Raw genomic sequence first — 26,797 nt, 5'->3', positions numbered from 1 at the left:
TTTATTGACTCTTATCCCTCAAAAAGAAGGTGCTGACAAATTTGACTCCTTTTGTCCTATTGCTCTTTGTAATGTTGTGTACAAAATTGTCACCAAATTGATTGCTGACAGACTCAAGATATGCTTTCCAGTTGTGATTTCAGAGGAACAAGGCGGTTTTGTGGCTGATAAGCAAATTCTTGATGGAATTGTTATTGCTTTTGAAGTTATTCATTCTATGCATACATCAAAAGAGCGAGCTATGTTCATTAAGTTGGATATGGCTAAGGCTTATGACAGAGTCAAATGAAGTTTTCTCCAAAAGATCCTCTTGGCCTTTGGTTTCTGCCAACAGTGGGTGAACTGGATTATGAGTTGTGTTACTTCAGCTTATTTTTCTATTCTGGTGAATGGTGTTCCTTTAGAGCCCTTTGGTGCCTCTAGAGGACTTCTCTAAGGGGATCCTATTTCACCATATCTCTTTATCATTCTGGCTAAGGGTTTGGGCTTCTTTCTTAAGCTTCGTGCTCACCAAGGTTTGATTCATGGATGGAAATGGGGTGCTGGCTTGCCTCCTATTTCACATTTTCAGTTTGTGGATGATACTTCATTTATGGGATAGGCTTGTCTTTAGGAAGCTACTTCTTTTAGGCATGCTTTGGATGTCTATCTTGTAGCTTTGGGATAGAAAGTTAATGAGAACAAATCCTCCATTTTTTCTTCAATACTCACCAGGCTATTCAGAGGTGTATTGCTGCTATTTTGAGGTTTCAGATTGGGTCTCTTCCCTTTGTTTACTTGGGTATTCCTAATACTGTTGGTAGACATCCTAGATCTTCCTAGCAAGTTTTGCTTGATAAACTATGGAAAAAGGTTAATCATTGGACTCATTGATGGCTATCAACTGCTACTCGCTTGACTCTATTAAAATCGGTTATTTAAGCCCTTCTTATTTACAGGTGTTTTGTTTAGGCTGCTCCTATGTATTTTCTTTAGGAATTTGATGCTTTGTCCTATCAATTCCTTTGGAGTGGGAACCTTTCAACTTCTACATGGAGTCTGGTTAAATGGGAAATAGTCTATAGACCTCAGAAGGAGGGTGGCCTTAGCTTACAATCAGCTATTTTAAATGGACAGGTTCTCACTGCAAAACTTTATTAGCATTGGTGTAGTAACCAACATCAACTTTGGGCTCATATTCTCACGCATAAGTATTTTCCAGATATTGATGTGGTTGAAGTTCACCGCATTCCTCTAGAAGGGAGAGGATCCATGATTTGGAATAGGCTAAAGTTTGGAGCTTAGTTGGTTAAAGATGGTCTCTTTTGGATTTGTCATTTGAGATCACAAGCTTTATTTTGGCTTGACTCTTGGGATGGCCTATTCTTACCACTCATCCTCAGCTATGTGCCCTCTATCAAAATTTTAGTGCTGCTGGTTGGGACACAGTTGAGTTTTATAAGATAGGGTGTGTTAGAGGTTTGGCTCCTTGCTTTTGTTGGAAACACTCTTCTAAATGGCCTCCAGGAGGATCTGAGGAGGATAGGAAGGAGTTTTTTGAGATTTTGTAGTCTCGTGAGTGTACTACTTTGGTGGGTAATGATGTTCTTGCTTGGGACAGCGAGGATTTGTCTGTAAAATTTTCAGTGTTTGCAGGATATGTTGAGCTTCTTTGGCAGACGTTGGGGGACATTCAGATGCCTTGGTGGAAGCAAGTCTGGTACAAGTTTTCTTGGCCCAAATGTATTTTTTTTATGTGGTTGCTGGTCCATAGCCGATGTCTTACGTGGGATAATTTATGCAAGCGTGGCTTCCAAGGACCCTCAATGTTTGTTCTATACCGGACTAGTGAAGAAAATATCTCTCATCTCTTTTTCCAATGCTCTTTCACTAGACATATTTGGCACTCTTGGTGGAATGTGTGGAACCAGTCTTGTTGGCATGTTTCCTCACTGGTAGAATTCTTTGCTTGCTAGGGTAAGGCTCCTATCAAGACTTCATTTCTTCAAGTTGCCTAGACTCTTGGACCCTCCTTTTTATTATTTGGCATATCTGGGCAGAAAGGAACCGTCGTATATTTAAGGATGAGCTTTTAGAGGTTCCTCACTTATGGTGAAAAATTCTCCATTCTTTGGGGGAAACTGTTTTTGCAAAATGTAACACTTCTAAGGCCATGGAACTAGGGGAGGATATTTTAGATAATTGTTTGAATATTCCCCCCTCACATGGAAAACTGCTAAGAAAAATGTGTAGACATCCCTTGCGAAAGATAAATAGGGTGGGGAAGTTGAGTGCCCTCCACAGGGTATTCTTAAAATCATCACGGATGGGTCTTCCAAGGGAAATCCAGGCCCTGTTGGCATTGGTGGTGTTGGTAGAGATAGTAAGGGGGATGTCCAGTTTGTGTTTTCTATTTATAAAGGTCATCACACTAACAACCTAATGGAGGCCATAGCTATTTTGTATGCTGTGAAGAATGCTTGTGACCTTGGTTGGAGAAGGCTTATCTGTGAATCTGACTCACAAGTGGTGATACATCTTTTGAATCAGCAACATTCTGAAATTGTTAGTTGGAAGTTAGTTTTGATTGTAGACCAGATTTATAATTTGTGTACCTTGGAGTCTGTTACTTTCACTCATATTCCTAGGGAATGGAATAGTGTTGCTGATTGTTTGGCGAAGTGGGCTTTTGACCATATGTGTAATTGGCACATTGTTGGTAAGACTCAACTTCCAATGGGCTTTTCCCATGAACTTGATCACTTAGTTGATCTTGACAAGGCTGTCTGATGCCCTGTCTTTGTTTGTTCTTGTTTCTCTTTCAGCTTGAATAAATTTTCACCCCTCCTTTGTTTCATAATAATCACATGTGAAGCCCCATCGATCTAAAGTGTAGATGAGATCATTTACTTGATCCATATATGCATACATATTAAAACAGACATACTTGGTTTGATTAGATTAAAGAAAACCCTAGAAGTTTTATGACAAAGTATATCAATGTGTATGTGTGTGAATGTATATTAGTTCACGTGGTGAACTTGTACACATGCACACGTGCGTGCATGTGCGCACACACACATATATTGCTAAGTGATATTTCCTTGGATTTTGACAGACGCTACCGTTCTTAACACTCCCTCTTAGCTAGGGAAGATAAAAAGTATGAATAGGTTTAGATATCACCTAGCACATGATATCAAGGAATATGCCAACTATCCAGGTAACATGATATTTGAATATCCTAGTTATGGTATGTGCACTGACATTATGTCGCATGATGTCTACCATAACATGTCATGGCATATCCATAAACATTACGTCACATAATGTCCACCATTACTATCTCATTAGGACCATATTGATCTACAATAGATATCAAGGCGGCATGATATCGATCAATTACTCCAAGAGATATTAACTATCAAGACATTTCCATAAATATCAAGTCAGCATGATATTCATCATGATAGTAAACATCGTAAAGCCTTTACCCTACAATGTTAAATACAAGTGTACATTACCAGAAAGATCGTCACTTTTCAGTAATATACACAAGGGGTAGGGCCATTAAAGTCATGGAGTCACACACATGACATCAAAAGTTTACATGAAGTCACCATGGATTCTCTCACGACTTCATGGATTTGTAATGTCCCCACTAACTAGGACATTAATACCTGCAAAACCAATTTTAGAATTTAAAAAACAATAATAAAATATATTTCACTATTCTACCCTCTATCCTAACCCAACATTAAAGACGTCTCTAGATCGGGTTACTTAACCCTTAGTTATTCAACCGTCTTTTCTAGAGTGCACCCTTTAAGGTTAACATATGCATATATTGACACCATTAGAATATTCTACCATTATATTTCCTTAAGAATGCTGATAGGCGGAAGCACCCGTACATATCAACATCTCTTGGTGTTTGGCCAAATAGGTATAATACCTATCTTTGATACCAAAAACACATATCTTTCCTTTAAAGTCGGCCAAATAGGTATGATACCTATCTGATTCCAATGCATAAATCTTTTCTTTATAATTGGTCAAATAGGTATACTATCTATCTTTGATACCAACATTAGATCCATCTTTGTTGTGTTAGCCAAACAGGTAGTAATAAATATCTTTGATATTGACACTAAGAGTTTTCCATTTACTTCATCGTAATTACCAAATGGGAATGAACCCATCTTTGATACAAAATACGTGAAGGATAACCTTGGATCATTCCATGACATTCGCAATGAATGCCCTCCACCAAGTTTACACTTGGATCAAATATGACATTCATATAGAATGTCCTCCACCAAAAATAGTTTGGATCGTATTATGGCATTCGTTATGAATGTCCTCCACCAAGTACAACTTGGATCATAAGAATTATATCCATTCAATGTTTCATAAGTCCATTATGATCTACAACAATATATGAATCATTTAAAATCTAAAACAATATATAAATTGTTTATACTTATGAACTATATGTTTCATATATATATATATATATATTCACTAATAAATGTAGAATAACACAATATTTATGATAACAACAATAATATTTATTAAAGTACCTTTCCATAATATACCTTTGCCTTATGGTGATGTGGTATGTACCTTAGCCACGTCAGCAATTTTCCTTCAAGCTATCTACGTACTCCTGAATTGTATGGGACCAATTATCTCATCCCTATCACGTCTACGCCCAACAATTATTACCTCGATCTTTGCGGTGGATGCACAATGGTTAGCAGGGATATTTTCGCTTCTATTCACGTAGCCTTATTTGCTTGTTCTAAAGCTCATCTCTATTTCACAGTGTCTATGTATGTGTACTTTGGTAGTGTCTTCCCTTATTTCTCTTTGTACCCTCCAAATTCACTTGCGCAAAGTATTGGTGTCTTGGTATTGGTAGAGTATGTATTCGAAACCTCTCCTTTGTTTGGTTAATGTTCCCCTTGCTATCTATGCGGATCCAATGTTTAACTTCTCATGCACTATCTGCATATTTCACAATCCTCCCTAGCATTTACAATATGGAAATAGTATACTCGATTCACTTTTACCGCTTTCTCATTTTGCTAGGTCCACGTAGGATGTCTTTCTCCATCGTATGGGCTATTCTTCATATTTAGTTTGACTGTGACCGATCGAAGGTACAGCCTGCACCTGCTAACCCTTCCACGTGGCTTGCAAACTTAGTGTTTGATTTTGGATTGTCTAGTGCCATGTATGCTTCCCATTCACATTGCCATGATGGCAGTACAAGATCTCTAAAATCCTTTGATATCCCTCCCTTTTCTTTGATGTGATCCCTTGTTATCCATCTTGCTCCGCTACTTGTATATTGGATGACTTTTCCCCTATTAATATGTGTTTCATGACTTGTGTAAGGGTCGTGGCATTTTGGGTATCCGATCAAGATTTATCTAATAAACTGATAATAGTAGTGTATTATTGATCCCATCCTTTAGTTATAGTTTATAATTTATCTAATTTCTTTAGTTTGATATATAACATTCATTTAATTATTAGTTTAATCAACTAAATCCACATATTGAATCACTTAGTCATTTCATTCTATATATATATATTTTTTTAATTGACTTCTTAGTTAAATAGGGGCATCAATTATAATATAATATTAGATTTTATCATTAGAGGGGGATATTACAGAATTCTCTCATGTGGTGTTGTCATGATACTCACCATAAACCATATCAAAGGGTGGTTCCACCATAGCTACTCCTAGAGAGTGGAATAAGAACTTTCACTTCAAACTTCTCTCTCATAGAGAAGAATGCACTATGAAAGATTTCACGTTGAACTCTTCCTTTACGAAGGAGAACTTATGAAACAAACACTAACCTTTTGACCTCCTCGTCTATGGTTACTTCTAATGAAATATCAAACTCCCTCTGAGTCCTTCTGACTTCCTTGATCAAAGTTGCCTCTGATTTATTTTCAGACTACCTCTGAATGTTAATTCGTCCTCTTTGAAAAACTGATTTAGATATGTTCCATCAACTCAGCCTTATAAAACAAGTTGTGTCATGTTATTAGTCTACATGAGTTTCACACAAAATGCATTAAACTCTTCTCTTGAATGCTCCTCAATCCAATAAGTACCCATTTATCTAGGAATGTCACATCCTAGACTTTTGCATAGAGGCTTTCTAGTCTTCATAGTCCATCCTATGAATCATAGTTCTATAATTGCTACAATTCCTTCAACATGGTCTACTCCCTCTAAACCAATATGATCAAGCTTCTTGAAAGTTAATCCGAACCAAATCCTCTAGCTGCTCCCTTTGACATAGAAGCATACCGTTCTCTATTATTATCTTTCACTTATTTATTTCATTCTATTCAAAATATACATAAACTTCTTTTCTTTTTATACTTTCTTTCCCATTCACTGCTGGCTCATTTATTTCCACAATATACGCTATAATCTTATTTCATCTTCTTTTTATTCATACATGTCTTAAACTGCTGATGTCTTCTCCAATGTAATGTCCCCATTTTTGTCAATATCACTTTTCATGGATTAGTCTATTAATGTGATCCTCGTAGGCTAATTATTGTGGTTAGAGGGTCTTTTGAGGCAGTGGCTTGACTTGGGAGGGTCTTGTCTTCTCCACAATTTAGTAAGCTACAGGTTGGTTTTCGTCTAGCTCAGATTGGATTTTATTTGGGCCTATATTTGTGCACTTACTATTTGTGGGAAGTTGGTGTTGATTGAGATCAACCCTTTCTATTTTTGGAAAGTGCATTTGGTCACATGGAGAAATAATAGGTATGACTCCTATTTCAAAGGACATATTTAAATGTGTATTTTGGGAGTTATTACATTTTTTAGTGGTCAAATTATTATTAATTTATTAAATGGATTATTATAAAGTTACAATTTAACTTTATAATTTCACTTAAGTTGAAGGTTGAGTTATCAGTGGAACGTGCCATTTATTAATTAGTTATACCAAGTCAAGTGAGAGAATCTAACGGAAGCTTCTAATTAATGTTGTGTGGTGAAGCTTCTTGAGTGAAGTTACATTTTGGCAACAAAAGGGAATTCTGGTGGTTATAAATACAAGCCCATTTGTTGAGAAAAGCATGCTTGGATATTTATTTGCTTTTGTTGCCTTTGTGGTTTTTTGTGAGGATTTGATTTTTGAAGCCCTTGCTGAGGTATAAAGGTTTTGATGCTGAGAAGTGGTTTTTAATTCACAGCTGAAATATTGTGAATTAGTTTATGAGAATTGTTTTGAATCACTGCTGAAGTATAGTGATTTAATTATATTTTGGGATATTGGTTGAATCTTCTCTACTGTATTCTCTGTGGTTGAGGAGCGATTGTTGGTTGGAATAATTTAGTGTCTTCTCTTATTGTATTGACTGTGGTTGAGAGGGTAGTTCTATCTTGGAGAGTTTGGTAATTTACATCTCTGATTTTTGGGAATTTCTGATTTGGATTTCTCAAGGCGTTTTGCTGGTGATAAAATCTTTATATGATTGCAAGCGGGACTTGTTTAAAGCATACTAAGTTAATTAATAAATTCAGAATTTGATGTGAGCCATTTGTTGTTTCAGATTTAAATGTGCAAATTCACATGGCAGATTTATATATTAGTCCTTGATATTTATTTGAGCAATGTATAAGGCTAAAGTTAACCAAATTTGTGAACAATTGTTGCATTTTCCAATACCATGTTTCAGAATATTAAATACCATATATTCAGTGCTAATTGGGTTCTCTGCCAAGTGTTTGCTGAAATGTCAAATCTCTGAATAAGTGGTATTGCTAGAAGCATAACCAAACAAGGTTATTACAGTGGTATTAAAGCTTGCTTGCAAAGTGTTTGACGAAATGTCAAACAATAGAATTATTAAAAAAATTGACGTTTGATGAAGTTATAACCGGTTGGGGTTATACCATCCACTCATCACCATCTCTTTTTCAAAACCAATCTTCTATTGATACCTCAAGTATAAGGGGATGTGTCTATTCATTTATAAATGGGCACATATTTTCTTAATTCACCATTTACTTTAGCCATTGATAATAATTAAAATATTATTGTCTTGAATAAATATCATCAGCAGCATCATGGTCTCTATATCATATGTTAAGTGTAAACTTTTAATAATTGTAACATTTAAATTTGATAAGCTTAGTCATCGACACAGTGGACCTTTAATCAATGATGATTATTAGCGGCACATATTATTTGATGGCACATACATGATGATTTGGCAAGTTTGCTCCTGAAACACATCAGTGTCTGAATATCTCATAACGCAGAATGACACGTCTTTGCTGTCATCGGTCATTACTAGATACACTTTTAATGCTTAACTTTTCACGATTTCTCAGCTAGATAATACGTTGGTGACAACTAATGTTTTTGTGCAGAGATCTTCAGCGTTCGAATATATAATTTTTAATAATGGTCATATTATATCTTTGACCCATATTCCTTGTGTTGCCATAGACTGTCTTGTCTTTCAATAACTCATCAATCTTATATTCACATTATTTCTGCTTTATCTATTTTCTGAAATTTTTGCCAATGTTGTGAATCTATCACAATCACTGAAGATAATACTTTGATTATTTCCTTCGGATATTTATCACAAAAATGAGGAGGCCTGTTACAGAAGTCTGAAAATATAAACTTCTCTGATGATAAACAACACAAATATTCATTTTCTTTATTTTATGGAGCCAACATATCATTGCTTCCGGTAAAGTGATATCTCCTTCAAACTGAATATAGATGCTGCTTGGTTGTTGTCTCTGTGTAGAAGTCTTTAAATGGTTTATTATTAATCAGAATTGACGTGGTGTGGTTTTCATTCTTTCCCTGAGAATGATGTGAATTCAATACTTAATCTGGTTGCTTCATCTTCTTTAACATAAACTGTGTCATATATAATCTCCAGAACATTTCCGTAGAACTTCAAGGTTCTTTATATGCTGCTGACTTATATTTTTACCTTTAGTATATGCACGATATGTTAATGGTCTTTGTCTTGTAACACCACCTTTATGCATCGAATGTGCTTTTTAAATGTTGCCATTAAATTGGATTCCTCTGTGATTTATTACTATCTTTTCCCTGCTTGTGTACTGTTGGACTTCACCATTTTTCTGATTGATTCTGCTCTTGAATATTATGTATCCCCTGTATATCTTTCTTCTATTTCTATTCATTTCCTTCATCAAGACGTACCATGAGAACATCAATATCTCCAGTTATTCTTTCTCAGTCAATACGGTATTGTTTCACACAAATTTTGTCTGATGATTAGACTCTATCAGCACAAAGTTCTTTCTGTCATTTAGCTCCAGTTTCGAGCATTGTTTTACTTCCTCAAAGACAGATATCTTATCCCTAGCCTTTTTACTAATCGAACCTTTTGACAAGTTGATTCAATGATTTCCTTGAGAATGGTAGATTTCCTCTTTTCGGGTATCATAAAAGTTACAATCATTTATAACAATTCTAGGACCTTTCTTTAAGCATTAATGAGAACCATTATCTTCTTTTCAGCAATCTCTTCCCTCTTTTCTTTTACATATAGCTATCTTAAGGATCAATCGAGTTATGGCTTCAGAGATAATAAATCATTTCTCATTTGCCATCAGTGACAATTTCTATCAATGAGAATATTGCTTTCTTTTCTTTGTCATCAATGACAATTCTTCCATCAGTTCTTGCAATGAAGAAATAAAGATTATGTTATTTTTCACTTGTAATCTCAATGATTCTGGATAGTGTCGATCATTCGAGGACAAATGAATTTATTTCAACATTTAATGTAATCATCATAGAAGAATATAGAATATTGTCAGCCTTTTAATTGGTTGAGGTGTATTTTTACTGTTCACAAAGACAAGTGTTTATTGCAACCAGGTTTTTCCTTTTCCCATATTGTATTTTTGTCATGAGTTTGTCACTTTATCAAACTGCATTATAGTGCTTAGTATCATGATGCTTTTATTAGCAATTTTAGCCGAGGAAAAATTGCATAATGCTCCTATATCATTTTATAATTACAAAAGTAAAAAACATTTAACATGTAGTCTTTAATGACTTGGAAGTGAGAATGGACAAAAATATGGTTATAACAAAGGGTGCATGCTTTTGTAGTTTCTCAATACATTGAATTAATTTTATTTGCTTCTCCACTGTTATAGAGTGTAATTACTTTCATAAATTAGTTGGGTTTTCTGGTATTCTTTATTCATCCAGGATGACATTGCATCTTTGCTTTGGTAAATAAAGTATTTTCTAGCCAATGTTCTGTTATATTTAGAGAAACACAGTTTCTGTTTAGCATTGATTTAGATTCTGACATTATATATATTTTGTGTAGGGTGTTTGCAGTCATACTATCAACTGGGTACTTGGGATGTTTGTATGGTCTATATGTGCCGGATTGGAAATTTGAATTACCAATGATAAACTTCTATGGAACTTCATCAAACGCATCAAACGCTGATTCTGAAATGGCGATTGTGAGTTTTCCTTCTCATTCTATATACTCAAATAAAAGAGTTTTTGGAATTTGAACTACCCATGATAAATTTCTTTGGAACTCCATCATATGCTAGTTTTGCTTCTCATTCTGTACATTTGAGTATTAGTAGAGTATCTTATTGTGCATCCTTACATAATATTTTTTTCTCTTTCTTGCTTGTTAAATAGTAAAAGTTCTTGTATGACGAATTGTTAGATACCATGAAAAACTGTATATAGTTAATGATATAGGCTGAGCTTACTCTATATTGCATTGGGTTGTATCATGATCTAAGAAGAAAAATATCTAACGATTCAATGGAAAAGATGGAACACAAGTGGGCTTTCAGAAGGAAAAGGTTCTCATTCTTTGCTTCATGGTAGCTTCTCTTGTCACTCAAAGAATTAGGCTTTGGTTTAGGAGAATGTGAGGTCAAATGGATCTATTGACATGCTAGTGATGCCAAAGGGCCATTTCATGAAAATATTCTGGTAAAAAATGGAAAGGACCAAGCTTTTCAAAAGGCTTCATGCTCATGGAAAATCAGGCCTCTTCATGAAATTGTAGTACTGTCTTCTACGTGATTGAAGATATATCAAGTTTGGCTGAAGATATATCAAGTTTGGCTCATTTGGTATGTTATATGGTACCCTTTCGATTACCTTTTCTCTCGCAAGATTCTTTCTTGACATAAAATAGATAATGACATCAAGTATTACATAATGAATTTAAAACTAATCAAGCATATAGGAACTCTACATTTAGCAAAAATGTGTGTCAACATAGACTTGGAAAATGTCATGACCTGATATTGATAATTGTTCGTAATTGCTTCTGGATTAGATTGTGTTGAAATTTTTACCATCAACGTTGATTGTAAAAATTTCAATACAATCTAATCAAGAAGTATGGTAAAAATTTCAACACAATCTAATCCAGAAGCAATTACGAACAATTTTAATGGATTGTGGAAATCAGATCTCTCTGACTGATATTGACAAATAAAAAATATAATTATATATATATTGAATACATATATAAATGCTTTAAATATAAATACATAATTAACTATTTATTTAAGCTCCTTATTTAATATTAATAAACAAAGAAAATATTGATCGTTAATAATCATCAGTATTAATATAATATGAAATGACATTGATCAACATTAATAATATTAGTTAATAACATAGTAACACGGTGACACTTCCCTCCCCTGCCTCCCCAAAAAGAAAAAAGAAAAAAAAGAAAAAATCGCAACATCTATGAGATAGGATGCTGTTCTGGCATCTCCTGCAGTGCCACAAGTTTGCCGTTGTTCTGGCAGAGACAAGGGGACATCTCAGCATCCCCTAAGGAGACAGGGGGACGTCTAGGCGTCCCTTCAGGGGATAAGTGGATGGGAACAGGTCCCTTGAACCCTCTAGGGGACGGCTGAGTGTCCCTTGTCCAACCAAAAATATAAATAAAGTTTGTTAAAAGAAAGAAGATTTTTCTAATATTCTATTGGTCATATTGAATATCATAACATGCTGCTCAATGTAATCATCTTTATGATTAGATACTCATACTTTTGATATCCATGACTATTGTTATTTAATATTTATAAAAATAGAAGTTAAAAACTCTTCCATTTGCTGATTCAAGTGTTTAAAATTTTAATATATATTGTTCAATGTCCAATGTTCAAGTATTTAAATTTTAGGAAATTAGTATTTTACATTTTATGTCTTATATTGTGATACATATTTTCATAACCAGCATTTTAACTACCACATGTATAGTATATAGTATATACACCCTCCCTCACCCATCCCCCACCGCCGTCCTCCCGCTGTCTCCAAACTGAGGCCCCTCTGTCACCCCTGCTCAGAAACCTGTACCCCTGCCCCAATGTCCTCCGATCCCCCAAGGCGGTGTAACTATGGTTAATAATAATCAATCATTATAATTTATTAATTGATAAATAATTAGATGTTAATCTATATTAATGATATTTAATTAGTCAATTTCGATGACTAAACAATATATATATTTAGTTGACTTAAATGATAAGACAATGATTCTAAGTCGTTAGTACTAATTAAACAATAATAAATAAATCAATGCTGACATCCATAAGGTACTGTCAACCCTGCAACGTTGTGAGAGAAAGGTTGCATCCCACATATGCTATATAAACATAGTTTGGAAATTAACGAAAAGACATTCAAGGAATAAGAAGTCAGAAGCAACAAAAATTATACCATCCATGTTTACGTGTATATTTGCAATCTTTAGTGTATATTTTGAAATTTCCCTATATTTATATAGCCGTCCTTGTTTGACATCTGCACCCCCACTTCCCCAAAATTGGCAAATTTTTTGGCCATCCAAGAAACTCGGGGTAACATAGTTTGTAACCTATGGAAAACTGAGTGATGGAATTTGTAAAAGGCTTTATAAGGCTTCGATAGTGTTGCCAATGCATCCTAGTCTTTCCTAAAGGGTAGCCCTACACAAATAAAGGAGGTCACAGCTCTTTTTGCAAACTTCTGTACCACACAAGGGAGCACATAAGGGTGATGTGTCTCCAAAAGAAGCGTTCAAATCAGTCAAATCTGCTAGTGCAAGAAGCCACCACCATCCAAAAAAGGAGTTGACACTGCCATTGCAGCTGCCATATCATTCTATAGGTGCCATAATGTCATGTCCCCTTTTTAGTGACATGTTATTTTTCAGTGAATTTGCCTATCATGGACTCTCGTAGGCAGATGATTTTTGGTGAGAGAGTCATTCTGAAGATTATTTGGGGATTGGATGGTCTTATTTGCTCTTGGAGAGATGGGGTTTATCATATTTTTATTTTATGTTATGTGAGGCCAAAATATTATAATTTTGAGTTGAGTTGCACTTTTTATATAAAAGTGCATAACAAAGGGATTTCATAAGAATATTTTATGGATACTTCTAGAAGTTGGTAGTGGCTTTTTAGAAAAGTGCATAAATAGAGTGCTTGGCCTCTCATTTGGACATCCCAAGACTTGAGTTTGCATTTCTTTTTCTCTTTGATCATTTGTGGCACCATCTTGGTCCGCAGATTGTCATTTGATCATTAGGAACAGAGTCTCCTAAGGATTTGCATAACTGAGTAGGTGAAATATCTTTTGAAGGGTTGCACTTTGGAAGTGGTATTCAACTACTTCAAATTGGGCTTATTTGGTATTTAGACATTTTCAGCAGGGTTCGATTTTCAGCCTGGACATACATTTTTGCTCATATCTCACTGTTGGCTAGGAATTTGATTTTTATTTTCTAGGAGAATTTTCCTTGGAGCTTGGCAATTATTCCTATACCATTTTCGACACCTTTCAGCCCAGTATTTATTTTTGTCAGGTGCCGTACCAGTCTGTACATGTACGGCTGTACCTACAGGCCGTACGGTCAGCAAGTCTAAGGGTAGATTGGAGTTGCATTTTCATCATTTCGTCTTCAGCATTCAGTTTCCAGCATTTTCTCAATCTAGGTTCTTCCATTTCAGTTTGTAGTTGCAAGAAAATCTCAGTTGCATTCAACTAGTAAGGGTTTGTTTGTAATGTGCCATGTTGTATTGCTTTGAGTTGAAACTCACATATCATATGTAAAAGCATTTGGTTATCATTGAATGAATACATTGGCACTATTTTACATCAGCTATTTGAGTAGATTTGTTGCACAACAATTTCTTTTATTTAGCATTTTACTTTCAGCAGTGTATTTAGTTTGCATGACAAGTGTTTGATGAAATTTCACAATTTAGTATTAGTGGTTATTAGTGGGCTATTGGCAAGGGCCATTACAGTGGTATTAGAGTGGTGTTCTTGCCATCCTATTGGGTAAAGAATCTTTATGCATTCTTCAGCTGTTGGGTATCAGAAGTATTATACATGTAGGAGAGCAGCACCTGAGGGTTAGCAGGAATTTAGAGATATACTTACTATGGGTGAAAGACAGTCACAGAGTCCACCTAGAGTCCCTAGGATTGATGATGATGAGGCTAGAAACTTCTTCCGGGTTATGGCTACTGGACAACAAGAGATAGTTTAGTCTATACGTGCATTGACTACTATAATGGAGAGAGTTGCTCAGCCAATGAATCAGGAATAGGGTAGGGGGACACCAGAGCAGAATAACAGGAGTATAGCAGGTTCACAGGGTGCCCCTAGGCACAGGTCATGGACTACAAACAGGCCTACACATCCTACATTCCTTAGAGAGGCAACCCAGGAGGCAGTAGAGGATGATATGCTAGATGACTTCTAGGATGATCTTCGAGCTGTAGATGCAGAATGGTAGGCACTACCTCCTCATCTTCGTGAGTTGCTGGATTTTGATTGCTACCTGAGTCAGAGAAGAGAGCACATGAGGAGTAGCAGGCAGAACTGGAGGCCTAGAGGAGGTCAGGACAGTGAGTTGCAGCGAGCTGCTAGCAAGCTCACCTTACCATCTTTTGATGGCAGTGGACAGATGACAGCACAAGCCTGGATCCATAAGTTAGATACATTCCTAGCATTGAGGCCTATGTCAGAGATAGATGCTATCAGGTATGCCACTTTGCATTTAGAGGGCGCAACACATGATTGGTGGTCACATGGTATGGTTATATTGTAGCATAATCAGGTGACATCCTATCAGGATTTTGTGGATAGATTGGTAGAGCACTTTGATAAGAAAGACCCAGAGGTCTTTTTCCGTGATCTTGCATAGCTAAGACAAACAGATAGTTTGGAGATCTACATCAGTGTGTTTCAGAGATTATCAGTGATGGTGCAGGATGTGTCCGAGAGGAGGTTGGTTATACTATTCACAAAGGGGTTGTCTGAACCTCTAAAGGGGTGGATCAAGGCATTCAATCCCCCTTCATTGCAGGAGGCTATGAGGAAGGCATGAAGCATGGAGCTCACAACACCCTCCAGCAGGATCACCTCCAGGAGCACTTCTTCATTTAAGGACAATAAGAAGTTGTATAAAAACAAGGGCAAAAAAGATGACACCAAGGGTAAGTCTACTGCACCTTTGGATATGGAGACACTGAATGACTTGCGCAGGAAGAAGCTATGTTTCTACTACAAGGGTCCCTATGACAGAGATCATGATTGTCCTATGAGGCCAAAGGGGAACGCCAATAGGGTTATGTGGGCTTACTACGAGGGTTCAGATTCTGATAATTCTAAACATGAGGTTGATCATAGTGATGTAGAGCTTGAGGCAGAAGTAGAAGCTCCAGAGATTGAGGAGCCCGAGTTGCACTTACATGAGGCACGCTTGTTTAGCATTCAACAGGAATGATCTTTTAGGCTGCGTGGTGTTCTAGCAGGGCAGAGAGTTATTACTTTGGTTGATACAAGTGCTACGCACAATTTCATTGATGCACGTTTTGTTGAACGTCATGGAATTACGAATGAGGAGTTTGAGAGACTACGAGTACAGGTTGCTGATGGTTACACTCTTAAGTGTAACAGGATGGTTAGAAATTTACCTTTATGCCTGAACAACTATGAGGTCAAGGTGGACTACCATGTTGTCAACATGTTTGATCTAGAATTTGTTCTTTGGATGGAGTGGTTGCACGCATTGGAAGAGTTCACCTTCGGATTGAAGGACATGGAGATTAAGTTTGAAGTGGATGGGAAGCAACACATTTTGAGAGCCATCGGGAATGGACACATTAGGATTATTTTCTTCAGACGGCTGGAGAGGATAGCCAGACATGATGACATTGAGTGAGTAGCTGTATGTACTCTCATGCCTACATAGGAGGGACAGTATAAGACAGAGTATCACCCAGACATACAGAGGTTGAGAGTGAAGTATGACCGAGTCTTTAGTGACATCCCACCTGGCAGACCACCAAACAGAGGTATTGAGTACATCATTGAGTTGGAGAATGGTGCTAAACCCGTGATGAGTACGACATATAGGCATCCCAAGAGGTTCAAGAATGAGATCGAGAAAACCATCAAGGAGCTTCTTTCGATGGGTCACATCAGGCCTAGCAAGTCTCCTTTGCTTCTTCGATTGTGTTGGTGAAGAAAAAAGATGGTACATTGAGGATGTGCATTGATTACAGAGTGCTGAACAAAAGGACAATCAAGAGGTACCCCATTCTACGGATTAATGAGCTTTACGGTGCATGTTTGTCATGTCCCCACTCTAGCTTAGTCTAGCAGAGACATGTGAGTCAGCTTATTATGGGGTCTTGTAGGCTGACAGGGTTGGATAGAGACCCAGTATGGTTATTCAGTGTTGGGGACTTGGTGTTCTGGCGGTTAGTGATCAGTTGGGAGACGTTCCTTGTTTTTAGGAGACAGTTCCTATATTTATGGGGTTCATTCCTACTTTTTAGGAGGTATGATCATGCACAGGGTTGGGTTTCCATGAGTTTGCTCTTTGGGTTCAGTTTTAGAGGGATAGAGCTTGTTTCCTAAAATTTAGGAGAATCCCTAGATTTTAGGGATGAGACTGCCAATGGATCCTTGATTTCCGACTTCAGTCACAGACAGGTGACAAGATGATTTTATGGTTTGTAATGTTAGTTGGGCATTTTGTAGCTATTTGGGTTATATTTTTAATATTTCCTAAGCTAGCATTTAATAATTAAATAAGGCTAAGTTAATAGCCATTTTGGAGTAATAAGGGGAATTTTGACCTCATCTGGATGCGTACCCCTTGGTGTGATAGCTCGTTGGAAAGGTCTTGAACTTTTCTAAATCTTTCTCTTTGGTCTCAGGGCGATTTAGTGAACGGATTTATGTCTATGGAGAAAAAGGGTCATTTTTAGTAACATTGCCACTTTAAAATAAGACTTAAATCACTTTTGTAACCCAATGCCTTTTGGAGTCACTTTAGGGTTCGATTTGCTTTGGAAGGGGTTATAAGGAGATGGAGGCGCCATTCCTCATTCATATTATGCATTTTAAACTTGTTTACAAATTTGCTCTGCTTGGGCGATTTTATTCTGGGATGCAAACCCCAGGGTATTTACTGGCTGGGACGTAACCCTCAGCAGTATTTGGTCTTGGAATTTCCAGTGGTATCAGCTGTTATTAGGGAAGGAGGACGCCATTTCAGCTTGGGTCCGCAGTATTGTTTAGCTGGGCACGATTATTGGTACATGGGAAAGTGAGCCTTGCAACAGTAGTCGCCATTTGCAGCACTTTGAAATATAGTCGGATAGTCAGCAGCAGACGTATGCATGTTCACAGTCCTTTTCCATCAGCCAGTTTGGCATCATTGTTAGGGAAAATGTACTGGATTCTTTATTTGGTTCTATAATTCAGAGATCTGCCTGGTACGATTTGTATCAATTCTGATTTTACTTCATATTGTTATTTATTTTCAGACTCTCTTCATATCATTTGCTCCTCATTTCTATGTTGAATAATCATCAAAAATGCAAAAACAAACAAACTCTTCTGCATTTCCGTCTAGTTTTGCAAGAAAACTTTAATAAACAGGAAAAACAAAAAAAATAAAATAAAAATATAATAAAGCTACAGCAGATTAGCAGTAGAGATCCATCAGGGATCTTTCAGTGGTATCAGAGCTTACATCCTGCCAGCCTGTAGGGTTTGTGAGAAATTGGTACAACAGTTTTTGGCATCTGGGTATTGGATAAAAAGTTTTGATTATTCATTTCAGCATCTGCGTACTGGCTAAAAAGTTTTGATAATTCATATTGGCATTTGGGTATTGGATAGAAAGTTTTGATAATTCATTTCAGCATCTGGGTACTATCTAAATTTTTTTGATAATTCATATTGGCATTTGGGTAGTCACTAGTTGGTGGATTGAATACAAATCTATGCATCCTAGTGGAGAAATACACAAGTTCTACGAGCGCAGGAGAAACTAGTGGCAAGCAGAGGCCACCAGAGACACACAGATACCAACTATGGGTGAGGCATAGGGTGCTGCTGTAGAGGCAGAAGAAAGAGAGATGGTGTGGACCCTATTCACTACTCAGCCCAGGATTGCTCAGGCATTAGACAGATTACAGGATACCTTGGAGCGTTTGGAGATGGGTGGACACAGAGGCAGGCAAGGTAGATCAGTTTCAGTGGCTGGTAGTTAGCGCAGCCATCAGTCCCATTCTTCAGTTGGGAGCTCCCTTCATTCCAGTAGGAGGCATCTTCATCATACACCTACTACAAATAGGCCATTGCTTCCCCAATTCATACCAGGTGAACGGCCAGCACAGGTGGAACCACCAGAAGTGGGGTTTCAGGAGTCAGTTTTGGCGGCCACAGCTAAGTGGAGAGCTCTACCTCCTGAGGTTAGGGACGTCTTCCCTCTTCCCCAGTATTGTGCACAGTGTAGAGATATGAATAGGTTCAAGGGAGATCGTGGTAATAGACTACCACAACAGCAACAGAATTATGACCTCAATAGAGCTACTGGGAAGATTACATTGGCCTCATATAATGGCTCAGGAGACACTAGCGCACGAGCTTGGGTCCACAAGCTAGACATATATCTTTCATTAAGGCCCATGCCTGAGCGTGAGGCTATTCAGTTTGCTGTGTTGCATTTAGAGGGGATTGCCTATGATTGGTGGCACCATGGATTGGTCACCTAGGATCATGCCTTAGTTCACTCCTATGCTGAGTTCACCGAGTGACTCATTGCACGGTTTGACTGTAAGGATACAGAACTTTATTACAGAGAGTTGGCTCACCTTAAACAAACTGGTCATGCAGAAGCCTATATTAATGAGTTCCAGCATATTGCAATTATGGTACTTGATATGCCCCAGAAATGCAGTGTGATGTTGTTCATTGAGGGTTTGCAGGATAGACTAAAGGGGTTGGTACGTGCTTTCCAACCAGCTACTCTTAAGGAGGCTATTGATGTGACATTGAGACTGGATACTATTCCCACTTCTTATCAGGCAGATAAGAAACCATTTAGAGATTCATGGCCTGCACAGAAGGCCAATACGTCACGGAACAAAGGAGGGACCTCATCTAAAACTCCTTGGATGAATCAGGAGACGAGGAATGAATTGAGGAGGAAAAGGTTGTGTTTTTCCTGCAAAGAACCGTGGGAACCAGGACACCATTGTATGGGTAAAAGAAAGGTTCATTTGATTGAGGTGACTTCTGAGTTAGGGGATGAGGAGGTTCCCGATACTGATATTGAGGATAATACAGAGGATGTTGAGCAGTTTCAGACACAGTTGGAGTTAGACACCCTTGAGCTTGTGGTATCAGCTAAAGTAGCTATGGCTACCCTCTCCAGTTATCCTAAGTTTCATGCCTTTCGGTTGAAAGGTACACTTAAGGGTATGCAGATGACCAGTTTGGTAGACACAGGTGCTACGCATAACTTTATTGATCAGAAATTATTTGAGAGGTGTGGCTTACAGTACGAGGAGTTTGGTGGTTTTGGAGTGAAGGTGGCTGATGGTGCTATCTTGGGTTGTACCAAGCGGATTACACAACTTAGTATTCAGATGGGAGATTATACTTTGATTGATGAATTCTATGTGCTTCCCATAGAAGATTAGGATGTGGTTTTGGGCATGCAGTGGTTACAAGGTATTGGGCGTTACATTATTGATCACCACCGTATGCAATTAGAGTTTCTTTTTTGTGGGCAAAAGGTGATTTTGAGGGCAGCATCGATGGTGGACCTAGAGAGGTGACTTCTCGCAGGATGGAGACCATCCTTAGGCATAATGATGTACTTTGGGCTACACACTGTTTAGTTAAATCAAAAACACCCATATCTCAGGATGATCGTGTATTTCATGTGGACATTCAGTCAGTGATGGGTCGTCACGGTAGAGTGTTTGGTGATATACCTCCTGGAGTACCACCAGATAGAGGGTTTGAGCATGGTATAGAGTTGGAGGATGGAGCAAAGCCAGTGATGACTACCCCATACCGTCATCCTAGAGCCTATAAGGATGAAATTGAGAAGACTATTCATGAGCTATTGGACATGGGTTTCATTCGGCCTAGTTCCAGCCTCTTTGCTTCTTCTATAGTGTTGGTTAAGAAGAAGGATGGGACTCTACGGATGTGTGTAGACTATAGAGCTTTGAACAAGAAGACAATAAAAAACAGATATCCCATTCCGTGCATTGATGAGTTGTTAGATGAGTTACATGGGGCTGTCTACTTTTCTAAGATTGATCTTCGTTCAGGCTATCATCAGATACGGGTACGGGCAGAGGATGTACACAAGATTGCCTTCCGTTGTCACGACGGGCACTATGAGTTTCTGGTAATGCCTTTTGGCCTTACCAATGCACCAGCTACTTTCCAGTCCTGTATGAATCATATCTTCAACAAGTAGTTGAGGAAATCGGTTCTAGTGTTTTTTGACGACATATTGATTTACAGCAGTACTTGGGAGGACCACCTCAGACATCTCGAGGAGGTACTTAGCATAATAGAGAGTCAGTCTCTATTTGCTAAGCTCTCCAAATGTGAGTTTGGATTGAGGGAGGTGTTATATTTGGGTCATGTGATCAGTGCTGAGGGGGTAAAGGTGCATGAAGAGAAGATTCAGACGATTCAGAATTGGCCTGTTCCACGGAACATTACTGAGTTACGAGGATTCCTTGGATTGTGTGCTTATTATAGAAGATTTGTGAAGGGTTTCTTGCAGTTGGCAGCACCTTTGACAGATCTCACTAAGAAAGGGGCTTTCAAATGGACAGAACAAGCACAGGGGGTCTTTGATAGACTCAAGGAGGTTATGAGTACTTGCTCCGTTTTGGCACTACCTCATTTCTCGCAGCCATTTGTCCTCGAATGTGATGCTTCGAGTTTGGGTATAGGAGCAGTGTTGATGCAGAATAGACACCCCATTGCCTATGAGAGTAGGAAGCTGCAAAACAATGAAAAGTTGTACTCTACCTATGATAAGGAAATGTTGGCTATTATGCATGCGTTAGCTAAGTTCAGACAGTATCTTGTTGGCAGCAAATTTGTAGTGAGAACAGACCATAACAGTCTGAAGTATTTCCTAAATCAAACAGAGCTCAATAATCGACAACAAAAATGGGTTAGCAAAATTCAGGCTTATGACTTTGACATCGAATTCATAAAGGGGAAGAATAATACTGTGGCTGATGCACTCTCTAGGAAACCTTCATTGGCTGTCCTATGTTCATTTAGTGAGATTTCAGCGGATTGGAAGGCTCAACTTTTAGTTGAGTACTCCAAGGATCAATATGCTTGTGAGATCTTGGAAGGGTTGATAGTGGATGACAGATACAGTGTGGTAGATGATATAATCTACTACAAAGGTAGGGTTTACTTTGTTCCAGGTTCTTAGTTGAAAAAACAAATTTTGCATGCTCTCCATGATACTCCTACAACAGGACACCTAGGATATGGTAAGACTTAAAGGGCGGTTCGTGAGAGATTCTCTTGGAAGGGTCTCAAAGATGATGTTTTACGCCATGTCCGTGAGTGTATGACTTGTCAGCAGAACAAGTCGGAGCACACTTACCCAGCAGGATTATTGCAGCCATTACCTATACCGGAACAGAAGTGGACGGGGATCTCAATGGATTTCATTACAGGTCTTCTTAGGGTTCAGGGGAAAGATTGCATTTACGTTGTTGTGGATAGGCTAACAAAGTATGCCCACTTCTTTCCAATTGTGTTTGATTTAATAGCATCTCAGGTGGCTGAGTTATTCTTCAAAGAGGCGTTTAGACTTCATGGTCTTCCCAAGACCATTGTGAGTGATAGGGACAGCAGATTCATGAGTTCTTTCGGGCAGGAACTTTTTAGGCTAGCAGGTACTTTGTTGACACCTAGTACTAGTTACCACCCTCAAACTGATGGGCAGACAGAAATAGTCAACAAGTGGGTTGAGGGATATTTGCGTAACTATGTGTCAGGACAGCAAAAAGCATGGGTGCGTTGGTTGCATTTGGGCGAGTATTATTATAATACTACGCATCATATGTCCATTGGCATGATGCCTTTCAGAGCTCTCTATGGATATGAGGCATTATCTTTCACTGATTTGGCATTTAGTGACAGTAGAGTACCCTTGGCTCAAGATTGGTTACAGAAAAACCAGGATGTCATGAGATCTCTTAGGGAGAATTTACAGCAGGCCCAGAATCAACAAAAGATGTACGCTGACAGGCACAGGATTGAGAGAGGATTTGAGGTGGGTGATATGGTCTTTTTGCGCTTACAACCATATCGGCAGAGCACCCTAAAAAGGGGGGAGTTGAGAAGCTCAAACCACATTTTTATGGTCCATATAGGATACTCAGGCGAGTGGGAGAGGTTGCATATGAGGTTGAGTTACCACCTGGCAGCAGAGTTCATAATGTATTTCATGTATCTTGCCTGAAAAAGGCCCTTGGATAGCATATTACGGTTTCACCCGAGTTACCTCCTATGGATGAGGAAGGTAAATTGATTTTGGTCCCTGATGAGATTCTTGAGGTGATGGAATGGCGGCTGAGAAGCCGGGTGATTCGAGAGTATTTGGTTCGATGGAGAGATCTTCCCATAGAGGATGCCACCTGGGAGTGTGAGAGGATTTTACAGCATCCAGCATTACAGTTGCTTGTGGGCAAGCATCTCCGAGAGGGGAGGACTGTCATGTCCCCACTCTAGCTCAGGCTAACAGAGACATGTGAGTCAACTTATTATGGGGTCTTGTAGGCTGACAGGGTTGGATAGAGACCCAATATGGTTATTCAGTGTTGGGGACTTGGTGTTCTTGCGGTTAGTGATCAGTTGGGAGACATTCCTTGTTTGTAGGAGACATTTCCTATATTTATGGGGTTCATTCCTACTTTTTAGGAGGTATGATCATGCATAGGGTTGGGTTTCCATGAGTTTGCTCTTTGGGTTCAGTTTCAGAGGGATAGAGCTTGATTTCTAAAATTTAGGAGCATCCCTAGATTTTAGGGATGAGACTGCCAGTGGATCCTTGATTTCCGACTTCAGTCACAAACAGGTGACAGGATGATTTTATGGTTTGTAATATTAGTTGGGCATTTTGTAACTATTTGGGTTATATTTTTAATATTTCCTAAGTTAGCGTTTAATAATTAAATAAGGCTAAGTTAATAGCCATTTTGGAGTAATAAGGGGAATTTTGACCTCATATGGATGCGTACCCCTTGGTGTGATAGCTCGTTGGAAAGGTCTTGAACTTTTAAAAATCTTTCTCTTTGGTCTCAGGGCGATTTAGTGAACGGATTTATGTCTGTAAAATAAGACTTAAATCACTTGCCACTTTTAGTAACATTGCCACTTTAAAATAAGACTTAAATCACTTTTGTAACCCAACGTGTTTTGGAGTCACTTTAGGGTTCGATTTGCTTTGGAAGGGTTTATAAGGAGATGGAGGCACCATTCCTCATTCATATTATGCATTTGAAACTTGTTTACAAATTTGCTCTGCTTGGGCGATTTTATTCTGGGACGCAAACCCCAGGGTATTTACTGGGTGGGACGTAACCCTCAGCAGTATTTGGTCTTGGAATTTTTAGTGGTATCAGCTATTATCAGGGAAGGAGGATGCCATTTTAGCTTGGGTCCGCAGTATTGTTTAGCTGGGCACGATTATTGGTACATGGGAAAGTGAGCCTTGCAGTAGTAGTTGCGATTTGCAGCACTTTGAAATATAGTCGGATAGTCAGCAGCAGACGTATGCATGTTCACAGTCCTTTTCCATCAGCCAGTTTGGCGTCATTGTTAGGGAAAATGTACTGGATTCTTTATTTGGTTCTATAATTCAGAGATCTGCCTGGTACGATTTGTATCAATTCTGATTTTACTGCATATTGTTATTTGTTTTCAGACTCTTTTCATATCATTTGCTCCTCATTTCTATGTTGAATAATTATAAAAAACGCAAAAACAAACAAACTCTTCTGCATTTCCGTCTAGTTTTGCAAGAAAACTTTAATAAACAGGAAAAACAAAATTAAAAGGAAAAAAATATAATAAAGCTACAACAGATTAGTAGCAGAGATCCATCAACGATCTTTCAATGTTACTTCACGAAGATTGATTTGAGATCCGGCTATCATCAGATCAGAGTTAGAGAGCAGGATATTGAGAAGACTACCTTCAGATGTCATTGCGAGCACTTTGAGTTTGTGGTCATGCCATTTGGGCTGACCAATGCGCCAGCTACTTTCCAGTCCACCATGAACAACGTCTTTCGTCACTTGTTGAGGAAGTATGTGTTTGTCTTCTTTGATGATATTTTGATTTACAGTCGGACTTGGTAGGAGCACATGGAGCACTTAGAGACAGTTTTCGGGATCCTGCAGTCAGAGTCCTTGTACGCCAAGGAGTCCAAATGTGATTTGGGCATGACAGAGCTATTGTATTTGGGTCACATCATTAGTGCAGAAGGAGTGAGGATTGTGTCGTCGGTAGAAATTGTGTATCGGCCGATGGGTCCCTTCGGAAAGGAAATTGTGTATTAGCCGACGGGTCCCTTCGAAAAAGTTCTTGTTATGTAGCCGACGAGTAAATAGTTTGTAGCGGACATAATGTATCTGGCCGACGGATACCTTTGGGAAAGTTCTTTGAAAAGTATTTATAACCCCTTCGGGAAACATTGTAATCATCATATCATATCATACAAGAATAATGTACTGTTGGGCATATGCAAATAATAATAATAAGAGTTTTGCTGTTCGTGTTCGTGTTTATTATCTGTGTGCGCTTCCTAATTAATCTATGCGGTAAACATTTGGCGCCGTTGCCCGATGGACCTGGTACGCAGGCAGGCGGATAAGAATTAAATGTCAAATCAATTGAACAAAGATAAGAATAAGCTGAAAGAAAATGATGACATACGTGTTGCGCAGGAAAATTTAATTCTGGCTCAGCAGACAGAGCGTTGAAGGAGATTTCAGGAAATTGCCGACGGAAACAAGAGCGCGGAAGGATTGTTGAAGGAGACTCGACAACGGCTTGAGTTGGTGGAAGTAGCGAGGGAGGAATTTCTGAACCTGCATACGCCACGGGAAGAGAATCCTGACGGAAGGAGATCGACTCACACGGCTCGGATGGCCGAGGGAGCACGAGCGTGGAGTGACCTCTTCGTCCGAGATATACTTCCAGAACGAACAGCTTCGGTTGACGAACCCTCTTCTTCACCAAACAGCATGGAAGTCGAAAACAATGCGGGTGTTGAAAACAGTGCGGAAGCAGAAAATAGCGCGGAAGCAGAAAACAACGTGGGTGTTAAAAACAACGTGGAAGCAGAAAACAGCGCAGGTGTACAGAATAGCGCGGGAGTGCAAAACAGTGCAGGTACACAACAAAACCCTCAACATACAGTGGTCATGGCAGGTCCGAAAGAAAAGTTGCCTAAATTTGATGGTGATGAAGCAACTTTTCCCATTCGACTTTGAAAACATGTGAAACGATCCGGAGGGCAAATGGCATAACAAATACAAACGAATGGATCCGACAATTTCCTGCTACCCTACGGGGTGTTGCGATTGATTGGTTTACTGATGTTGATCCACAAAAATTAAATAGTTGGGATAACATTAAGGAGTTCATCGCAGAATTTCAACTTTTGCGTCATGATAATGAAATTGTTGCGGAGATATTCAATACCAAGCAAAAGAAGAATGAAACACTACGGGTCTTCACCAAGAGATTAAAGGACTTAATCAGTAAAATGGAGAATAAGCCGGCAGATGGGCTCCAGAAAAGATGGTTCATTGAAGGCCTTCACCCGAAGCTGCGGAAAAAGATGAAGATCGTGCCACCATCAACATACGATCAAGCGTACAATCGGGCAATGAACCTCGAAAGTGACCAGAAGACAAAGAAGAAGAAGAAGAACAGCTCGTCCGATTCAGATGACGATGCATCTTCAGGAGAAGATAGCAGCAATGACAAGGGAAGCAACAGGAAGGTCCGTGCCCTCCAGAAGGACATGATTCGGATGATGAAGTCAAAAACATGAACAAGGAGACTAAGGGCAATGACCTATGGTGCACGGAGTGCAAGAAAGAAGGCCATACGAAGGGATCTTGCCCGGAAGATCAATTTTGTGAGATTTGCTAGATTCTGGGACACTCGGTAAAGGAATGCCCTTTCAATTTGAAAGCAAGAACACCGCAGCAAGTGTTCCTGACGCAGGAGGCATCCCCATCAGGAGGGAACGGGAATACCAGTATGGAAGGTGCCACATCGAGAGGATATAGAAACAATCAGCGTGGTCAAAACAACAACAATAATGGTGGGAGGAGTTGAATCCAGTACGATGCCAATGGCCAGCCGATAGTTCAATGCCG

At 38.7% G+C, this 26,797-nt stretch overlaps 1 protein-coding gene across 4 annotated transcripts in view; it reads left to right on the top strand.

The window, feature by feature from the left end:
* LOC149570898 (uncharacterized) overlaps positions 1-26,797 on the top strand; it is a 387,041-nt gene that overhangs the window by 121,633 nt on the left and 238,611 nt on the right. For all 4 annotated transcript variants that reach the window (XM_089812456.1, XM_089812457.1, XM_089812454.1 and 1 more), the window contains exon 6: positions 10,372-10,513. In XM_089812456.1, coding sequence (XP_089668582.1) covers positions 10,372-10,513 — 142 coding nt within the window. The remainder of the gene's footprint in view (positions 1-10,371; positions 10,514-26,797) is intronic.

The sequence above is a fragment of the Cupressus sempervirens genome, chromosome 2 (assembly GCF_028749045.1).
Source record: "Cupressus sempervirens isolate cs-2001-9-10 chromosome 2, ASM2874904v1, whole genome shotgun sequence".
Taxonomy (NCBI): Eukaryota; Viridiplantae; Streptophyta; class Pinopsida; order Cupressales; family Cupressaceae; genus Cupressus; species Cupressus sempervirens.
This window is presented reverse-complemented; position numbering and strand designations above follow the sequence as displayed.